The sequence below is a fragment of the Loxodonta africana genome, chromosome 1 (assembly GCF_030014295.1).
Source record: "Loxodonta africana isolate mLoxAfr1 chromosome 1, mLoxAfr1.hap2, whole genome shotgun sequence".
In the NCBI taxonomy this organism is placed as follows: Eukaryota; Metazoa; Chordata; class Mammalia; order Proboscidea; family Elephantidae; genus Loxodonta; species Loxodonta africana.
Window position 1 is genome coordinate 19506024 of NC_087342.1, and position 10071 is coordinate 19516094.

Consider the following 10071-nt stretch of genomic DNA (forward strand, 5'->3'; position numbering starts at 1 on the left):
ACATTCACGTGCAGTATTTAACTTCTTGGCTGCTGACTTCCTTTATCTGCTGTACAGATGTCTTCCATATACATTCCAGTGAAGTGAATGGAATGATAATGTGTTCTCTATAAACTTACAGCAGCACAATAGGTGTTTCCTTTCTGGAATTCTTTTTAGCTGTCAAGTGTATATAACATAACTGTTTCCTTTTTGTCATTCAGGGAATTTCTATAAATTGTGTTCAGGGAAAAAACAAATCATCGTACGTTTGGCATATAAAAAGTCAATATGGAAGATACCAAGAAAAACTTTATGGAATTAAGAGTTTTGTACTCCAATCTAAAAATGAGTTGAAGGTTTCAAATAAAAGTTTATCAGTAGGTTAACAAGCCCATAATGGGAGTGATAATTAGTTTACAAGACAGAGGGAAAAGGTCTTATTCAGTCTTGTAGCTTTGCCCCAAGCAGTTGTGTACAGTATCTCTTGGGTAAGTGGATTATGTAGGATAATATTTGTGAACCTGATGGCAAAGTAGACTTAGTAGAGAAATCTCAACTCGTGATCAGCTCAAGTTTCAGTTTTGATTAATTTTACCTTTGAGTCAAGATGTCAAGAAAAGAAAGAATTGTTGCTGGTCAGAGTCGTCTCCTTGGTGAACACATCCTGATCAGCCGTTCTTCACCAAGAGAGGCACCATTGGACCTCTGGTTTCATGAGTTGGAGTATATGAATCACTAATTTATCTGTTTTAAATTTATATACATATTAGTAACAAAGTTTCAGGAGTTCATGACTGAAATCCTTGAGAATGTTGAGATTGCAATGAAAATATTTGATTTCTTGCCAATGAATTTTGATATATTATTTCTAAAGTGGCCTGGTAATATCATCTTTGCTTCCTATTTAAATATGTGCTAAAGTCTCTATACTTTATGCTAGCTAGCTTCAGCCGTTTACTTTTATTTTTAACCAGATTAACATATAATTAATGTAAACGGGAGGCCATTCTTTCCTCAGAGGACTGTATTTACTCCTTACTTTTGGCCAAACTTATTAGGGAACGGGTAAGAATTTTGAGAACAGAGGCACTTCAGCTAGGTGCCGCTACTCTAGGGTGCCCCCCTTTAATCCTGTGGATCATACAGCAGTACTGACCCATGACGCACGGTCTAAGAGTGCTGATGAGGGTGAATTCCAGCATTAATCCTGGATTTCAGCTGTTTGTTTTAAACTTGAATGTTAGATTTTAAAGAAGTTATAATTTTGTAACAAATATAATCAAGCGATAGTATTACTAGGCCGTTTTTGAGGCCTTTGTGTTTAAGCACTTTAAAATAAAAATCGTTCAAAGAATATATTAACTGATATCTGTGAGATAAAGAGTGAACTTCAAGATTTTAAGTTAAATAATTTTCTTTTCCCGAAATTTTAAACTTAAATGTTTGGTCAGCTGATCTTTCTTTAAGGTGTTTGCTGATGAAGTTATACCCAAGTGATTAGCCAGAAGGTCAGTGGTTGACTCTTCTCTGGAGTTGGGCAGCTTGAAAGGATAAGGCCTTCTTTGTTCTCGCCACCGGTAGTTCCACCCAAATTACTTGGGCTTCTGCTGCCACCATTAAACCAAAAAAACCAAACCCGTTGCTGTCGAGTCGATTCCGACTCATAGCAACCCTATAGGACAGAGTTGAACTGGCCCATAGGATTTCCAAGAAGCAGCTGGTGGATTTGAACCGCTGACCTTTAGATTAGCAGTCATTGCTCTCAACCACTGCACCACCAGGGCTCCATTAGGAGCATTCAGATGTTCTTTCGCTTTCATTTATGTATAAGTTTATATATGAGCACATGAATATTTTCTGTTCATCGGCGAAAAGTAGTTTTTCCAATTTATTTGAATGGAAAATTGAACAACAACAAAAAGCTTCATTTTAAAACAACTTTTCCCACCACTCTCATATTTTAGAGGTTCAAAATACATCAGAATTCTAGATGTATCAGCAGCATTTAAATGAAATTTTGATCTGTTTGAAGGCCATCTTGATAATAGTTAGATTTTTAACTCATTTTGAGGCCCTAATACTTAAAGCGGAACAGTTTTATACAAACACAGGCAGTGTGGGGAAATGGCACAGCAGTTGTTCTATGGCTACTTTTCCTTTATGAGTCTTTGGAGAGCAGGTATGTCTGCACAGGCAGCGGCTCATTCTTTTCCCCTCTGTTTATTACTCCAGATTTTTCTCTCATTGACCTTGGTTGACTGTTTTGTAGGAATGTTTTGTAGGAATCATTTGTTTGTTGTCCCTAGCAATAGAAAGAAAACCTCAGATTTATAGGTAATTTTTTAAAAGCAGGTGTTTTCAATCTTTTGATAGTGAAGAGCCCGACCATTGAAAAGACTGAGATATAGTCTTTGGCAATCATGAACCTATTCCTAGAAAACCTAACTTCTGAACTTTCTACTCCCCGTAAAGGCCTGAGACTCCCAGTGGTTTGCAAGAGGAAATCAGAACTTGCATTTTCTGATGATCACTTCCTACAACTCTTAGGAGGCCCAGGTTGATGAGTGAAATGTCTGTCACATGCAGCTCTCAATTGTTGGAAACCGGCTTGGTGGTTTCCCACAGTCTCTGGCCCCATGACCCCTCAGCCCGTTGAGAATCACTGCTTTAGTGAACTGGCTATAGCAGTAAGTAGTGGGCAGAGGCTGGAAATCACTGATCTAATCAGTTACAGAAAGGAAGCTATTAGCAACCCAGGAGGGGCATGATCACCTGGAGCTGCCACCCCTTTGAGGGAGTGCATTTCAAGAGCAAAATCTTGGATCCTCATAACTGCTGTTGCAGTGGATATTCTGAATACCAAAAAGCAAAAACTATTTTAAGCTATCAGCAGAAGGACGGCAGCACACATTTTAGAAACTCAGAAGTATCTGTGCACATATGAAGGTGAACTGTCTCAAGGAAAATAGAACGTGATTTAGTACTTCAAAGGATATGTTACAAACATGGGGTGATTAGTTGTCTACCATTTATAATAAACTGTTAAATGTACTTCTGTGAACATTCCATTGGGAGTATCCTGGGTTGTTGTTTATGTGTTCCAGTGTAGACAAACTCTATTTGCCTTGGGAAAAATTTTAAGAGATTAAAATATTTAAATTATAAAGAATCACAGTGAAGTCCAGTTTGTGTTGACTATATTAAATATCTTAGTCACTATTGTTATAACATTTGCTTTTTTGACAACACGTTTTGAGGTCTAAGAAGGTAGTATATTGACAATGCACTAATTATGTCTTGTCAGAAACAATCTTAACACAAAATTCTTGTGTGTGTGTGTATGTGTGTGTGTGTGAAGGTGGAGACTTCTTGTATTAACTCTTTTTAAATGGATTCAGTCAGTGAAACCAATGATTAGCGTAGCAAGTAGCACCAACCCTTTCCTTCAAGGAAGCATTTAGTTCAGCAAATGAAAGACTTTATAACTTGTTTTGCATGGTACAATGGTTCTACTAAAATGTCCTTGTGTAATACGTACTAGATGATTTAAAAACAAAAACTGGGACTCTACAAAAAGAAGAAAACGATCCTACAGCTTGTTCTATGAAATATGCATTGCCAATAGTAGAAGCCATATATTGCCATTGTACTGTCGTAGTACTTGAGAGTGCTCATCTGGTGCTATCTGTAAAATATTTGGTATTAGCGTCTGCTAGATCCTTTTTTCCTGATTCTTCTTGAATGTATAATGTGTGCCTTTTAAGTTAGTTTTGATGTTGAATGGTAAAATCAGTGTGGTATTTTTGTATTATGATACTCTGCACTTTATACTTTCTTGGAAAGTAAAATTCCAGACTCCAGTTTGAGTAGTATTTAAAAAAAAAAAAAATTATAATGTTTACAATAAATATTTTAATTCAACATCTAAGAATAAGAAAATTAAAAAAATATTTTGTATGGTTTGTTAATTGCTACTTAATGTTGCTCCCTTCTCAGTTTATTTGATATCTTTGAGAATGGCTAAAAATGGGAATACATTGTGGTTTGTCTTCTAAGAAATAATGGGTGAAATTGGATTGCCTTACAGTTGCTCCAGCATGTCAATTCTGATTTTTACTGTTTTGGTAATAATAACACAAGGTGGAGGTTACTCTCAGCCATCCTATTAAGAAACTTTTTTTTTTTTTAATAAGTTAGAGTGATTAGGCCTAATTGATTGATTCAGGTTCAGGTCACCAAAAAATTCCAGGGCTAACAAAACATTATATAGAGATTTTAATAAATTGTTTTTTTTACATATACTAAATATTAGAAGAGACTAATATTAAAAGGATCACAAAATTTTCATTGAAAATCTTGGGTTATGCTGTTTGACCTTTTCAGTAGATCTTTATCCCCTTCCCTCAACTTGTTTTGACTTTGTAGCTTTTGGTATGACATCTCTTACCTCAAAAATTTCGCCTTTTAAGAGCTGATAAAACTTGCTGCACTATTAACAACTGTAGCAATGAGTTTGTTCTAAGTGGATGCAAGGTATCCTTTGGGAGATAATTATAAAACCATGTGGAAACAGTAGTTATCTACAATAGTATTTGGTGGTCTGAACCTGGAGAAATGGTATCAAGCCAAGCTTGTGTATAAAGCTAAATTTAGCAGGAAACTCTCCTGGTGAGTGATTGATCTTGAAAAGAAGATTTTACTTTATACAGAATCTTTATCTGAGGACTTAATCTGTATGTATGTATAAATTTAGCTTCTCATGGCAAGAATAATAGTATTCAATCTGCTATAATATCAGTATAATTTTTTCTCTAGAAGCATATTTGTACATATATTAAACATAATCCTGTTTATTACTCTTAATTTAGCAGATGTCTTTAGTATATATTCTCCTTCTGTCAGAGCATTCTTACTCATATGATCGACAGTAAACAAAGAGCTTCTTACCAAATGCGAAATGATGATTTTATAGTCGTTTTCTAGACTTTGTTATTTTCTAAGCTTAGTGGGCAGCAATGTGTCTGTCGGTGAGTTCTTTAGTTTTAATTAAGCATTGAAGTTTGATTAAAGAATTATTTTTCACATGCCGTTTAAATGAAAATGGCTTTTAATTAAAAGAAGATACTAACACAAGAGGCTTTATTCCCCACCTGATTGTCAGTTTACCTTGTAGTAACTTGCCCCCATCAAAAACATGAGTATTTGGTTTTGGTCACTTCTTTCGGCTTTTATCAAAGGAAATATTTAAAGAATGCCTTGTTTACGATACCTCATTCAGAACGACTTTTATTTCTCATGTGTTAATAAATGTATTTCTCTACATTGCTTTAAAACACTTGCATCTTTGCTCTTTTCTAACTCTGAGCTTTCCCCTATGGCTGCATCTGAGGTGCTTTTTTCAGGTATCGTTTTTGGTTTTTTTTCCCCCCTTTCAATTTACACTTTCTGGCATTTGTGTTTAGTTGGTCTCTTTCCTTCTAAAAAGGCTCATCTGAACCAATTTTCAATGTAATGAATTACAAACTAGTTACTGGTCATAAAAAGGAATGCTGTTTTTTAGTAATTTAATCACATGAATTTGTATAAATTTTAAAAGTGTCATTTTATTTTCATGCAGGTGACGAAACATACCAGGACATTTTCCGTGATTTTTCCCAAATGGCATCCAATAACCCAGAGAAACTCAATCGTTTCCAGCAAGAATCACAGAAATTCTGAGTTTTTTTTTTAAGGAGGAATTATTAAATCTGATGATCCCCTAATGTGTACAGCCGAAAACTCAAGTTTTTACCGCATTAAGTCTGCTTACTTAATTAGTTTTGGTAGATGTTGAAGAGTTTAGAAAAAAGGTACCCATTCATTGATATTTTTTATAAATTAAAATATGGATCTCTAATAGTTAGGAGAGGCACCTACTTGAGGACCTCTTTTTTCTTTTTAAAAGAAGCCTGTTTAATAGGCTGTTTTGTATAGATAAAAGTAAAACCTAGCCTTAGGCCGTCTCTAGGTTACAAGATGGCCAAGGGATTAGGCAAATCTCTTTTTTGCCAGTGGATCAGAGCAGTGGCTTCTCCATGCGGCATGCCCAGAGTCATTCAGTCAGCATGGCTGCCTTGCGTGGGAGTCACCTGTCCTGCCTGCCTCAAGAAATGTCTTTTTTTTAGCTTTCCGACGATTTTTGGTGGTTCATAGTTACTGTGTTTTTGGTTATTGTTGTTATTTTTCATAGATTAGCTGTCATACACACAATATACGATTTAATTATTAGAAATAGAGAATATGTTTTCCCCATTTACTCATAAATGCAGTTATCCTTCTAGAGGTAAGGTAATTGCCCTGTACTTTAGCGTATATGTAATGGCTCTACAGGTAGACATAGTTCACTCCTTTAGACTTAGTCTGTTTTATGAAGAAAAAAGAAGCCCTCAAAACTTTTTTTTTTTTTTTTTTTAATCACCAGAAGAAACTAAGCTGTAGAAATGGTAGTTCTTCATTTGTTGGTTGATTTCATGAAACCTTGCCAAGTTTATTGAGATGATAAAACAGTTTCAGCGGCTACCTGAATGTTGCCAAATCAAGCTTTCATCAAAATGTAATGTTCCCTGAAAAGCTGATTCATAACATAACATATAGGACATTTTTATATTTGATATTTGTCCTTTTCAAGATACATATTTTGCCGTTGTTCCTAGTGAAAGTAAAATCTCTGTCTAAAGGAAGAAAAAAACCTTGTATTTTTCTTAGTTTATATAGCAATAATTCACTTTTTAACTTTTTCTGTATCTGTCCAGTGCACATGTGTGAGACACAGTGTACATTCTTTTTAATTATATCATCTATAGTAGCTTTAGTGTTTGGTTACAAACCACAGACTCTTCAATTCCAAAGCATTATGGATATACTTATTTACCATCTATGTGTATGCTACAAGTTAGTCTGATTCCAGCTTTGACTGTCTTGTCAGGAGTACAGAATAATTAAATAATTAAATAATTTGCCTTATGTTCCTTTCTAGTATAGTCGTTCAGTATAGTCAAGTTTAATTATCTTTTACAAATTACGTATATATTACTAGATACTCAGTCTTGTAAGAGAGATTTTAAAACTTGGATTATTAAAAAGTAGAGAAATTATTTTTAATTGGGTAGATAATAAATTTTCTAACATTTCCCCTAATAACTAGGGTTTTATAAACTGATTAAGTATCAAATCAGAATCTATATAAACAGGAATTTTACTGAAATAAAATCATGATACAGAAAAGGCTGCATAATTTGCCCAAATTGCATGCATATGGTGCTTGTTTAGTAATAGTCATTGTATATTAGAATAAGGATAAAAATGTGTTATATATATTTGTGAATTATTTCCAAGGAAAGGCTAGTTCTAAAGCATTGCATTTTAATTACAGCAAAAACAGGGACATTAAATCTTTGGTGTTTCACCTCAAAGTCACAAATCACCTGGATTTTTAGGTACCTTACCTAGAGACAAAAGTCTGGTTTGTAACATCTTTATTAGAGTGTACTTTGAAATTAATTGTCAGAAGAGCTCAAAGATAAATAATGTCAAAAACAGATTAACAAGAGAAAGAAAAATAAAGAAAAAAGGAAAGAGGAAAGAAGAGAGAGCCCTGTTTCTCCTTTGCAGGGCCTACTCCTGTTTTAATCCTAGGACTTCACTCCGAGAGCTCCTGTTGTTTTTTGTTTTGTTTTGTTTGTTCTGAGGCGGCCTAGGCAGCTTTCCTTGTGGATCCAGCAATTGGCGCGTCAGATCACGCCCGGGATCTCTGTGGTGGTGAAGGCAATTCCTTGTGACATGTTACCCTCCTATGGCTTGAGTCATGAGCTGTTCATGTGGCAGTGATTCGTGTCTACTCAAATGTAGTGGTTAGAGGTGTATTCGAAGTGCTCTAAAGATGATCATGGCTCTGGATCTCCTCAGCGAAAACAAAACCTCTGATAGTGCAGGGAAGCTGGACATAACAAAAATACATAATTTCAATGGCTTGACTTCTTGAATATGCTGAGATTCAGTTTGGACTATTTTGGCAGAAATGATGGAGTAAACAGCAAGACACTGAAGTAAATTAATAGTTACAGAGTAGTTATCAGGTAGGTTGGCTTTTAGGTGGATTTAACTGTCAGCTAAGAACTCTTACTGTATAGTATGTAATGAGGCTGGGTTTTATTATGCTGTGAAATATTCAATGCATTATGAGAAATTACAGTGTAACCGATGTTAATAATACTCTGGGGGTTCAGAAGGCGGTGTGATTGCCCTCTGTTTGCTTTTGATAACTGACCTACAGATTTTACTTTCTGCTTCCTTATCATTTTTCTGTTAGCTCCTTCACTTAAAAAATGAGGTTATTATCAAAATAAGAATAGCAGTACTAAATATGAAAAAAAAATATGAAGACTTCATAAAATACAGTCTCATGTTACAACTAGATTAAAGGCAATTCAGTAGTTACTTGTAATGCTTCATTGCAACACTATATATATGTTTAAGGTCTCGAAGGTTTAAAAAATTACCTTTGGTACAGTCCTTAGAAATTCAGAAGTTTCCAGGGGTTCACTACATTACAGTGTTTGCCTAATTTATACTGGTCTTCATGGTAGATTTTGATGAACTTAGATGTTTACTTTCTAAAATATGCAGATTTAATTTGGAATATGTACTTTAGTAAAAAGGTTATACCTTCACAGTCTGGACAACTTAAGTTTGTGATACCTTAAACAGTATTTAAAAAAAATAGAATTTTATGGTTGTAAAGTATGGTCACAATAAACCAAGGTGTATTTAAGACTAAATTTATTACCCATTTTGAATAATAAGACATTCTCAAAACACTCTTACATTGTCAAATTAACTTTTCTATTTGATAATACTTTGAACCATGGACATGAGCTGGGAAGATGATATTTTTATACAATTGTAGAATGACTTCAGAGCTACATGATATATTAGAAAGAGCACTGGACTGGTAGTCCCTACCCTTTTTGGATTCCAGGCTCCTCACAAATACAGTGAGTGGGATGAGAAAAGGTGAAAATATAATGTCCATTTGTATAATGTTTTGCCACTTACGGTGCACTTTGATATTAACTTTATCTCACCTGATTCAGTAGGACTTTAAGATCTTAATCTAAGAGTTCTAACATTGTCTGCATCTTTGAGCCTAGCTGCTCCTTTTGTTTTACAGAGGAGGTTGCTCGGTTTGCTAGTTGGTGGCAGAAGTGACACCAGAACCAAGGTCTGACTGACTGCCAGTCTAGAGGCATTTTCCTAGTATCATGAAGTGGTTTGAAATCATAAAGCTGCAAAATCTGATAATAACCGCAAGCTTTCCTTGTGTTTTGATAACAAAGACTCCACATATTCTGGAGAACTTGAATGTAATATTACTTTAAAGGAATAGATTGGGATTTGAAGATAAATTTTACATTTTTCACAGGAACAAACACTGATGAAAGTAAAACATTGTACAGGTAATTTTAATCCACCATATACTTTTTTTTTTTTTTTTAAATCTCTCGATGCTTCCAAATGATAGAGAACTAATAGGCTGAGATTCAGTTTAGCTGAATCCTGACATCTATAATAATGGTTTTGTTAATGGACATAGTTTTCTGTTTACATAAATTTATCCACTTAATATGGACTAATGAGGAAAAAGCAATATTTGATTAAACTTTTTTCTGCATTGGTCTTTTTGCCATCTTAATGGTCTAGATTTTCTTATTGTTCCTCAACCCCCCTTCTGAGTGTTCGTTTTAAACAGGGAAAGCTCGCTTCATTACAAAGATTGTTGGCACCATTTATTTTACATAAAGGCTAAAGGTTAACTTTTGGAAACGGTGAACCACTTTTCTGTATGTGTTTACCTGTGTTTTATGACATTGCTGAATCATTCCAGTCATAGAGACTTGTTACCTGTAATATTTCTTGCTACCTGTGAAAAGGTATATTTTAAAGAATGTTTAACCAACATGCCATTTACTTTTTATTGGTCTATAGAGGATTTGTATCTAATACATGAATGTAGTTTTACTGTAGCTTGTCATTGTAAATGGAGCAAAGTAC

The 10071-nt window shown here is 34.6% G+C and overlaps 1 protein-coding gene across 8 annotated transcripts in view; it reads left to right on the forward strand.

The window, feature by feature from the left end:
• ACAP2 (ArfGAP with coiled-coil, ankyrin repeat and PH domains 2) overlaps positions 1 to 9549 on the forward strand; it is a 150854-nt gene extending 141305 nt beyond the window's left edge. For all 8 annotated transcript variants that reach the window (XM_064269910.1, XM_064269642.1, XM_064269877.1 and 5 more), the window contains one exon: positions 5600 to 9549. In XM_064269910.1, the coding sequence (XP_064125980.1) occupies positions 5600 to 5700 (101 nt within the window). In that variant the 3' untranslated portion in view covers positions 5701 to 9549. The remainder of the gene's footprint in view (positions 1 to 5599) is intronic.
• The last annotated feature ends 522 nt before the right edge of the window (positions 9550 to 10071 follow it).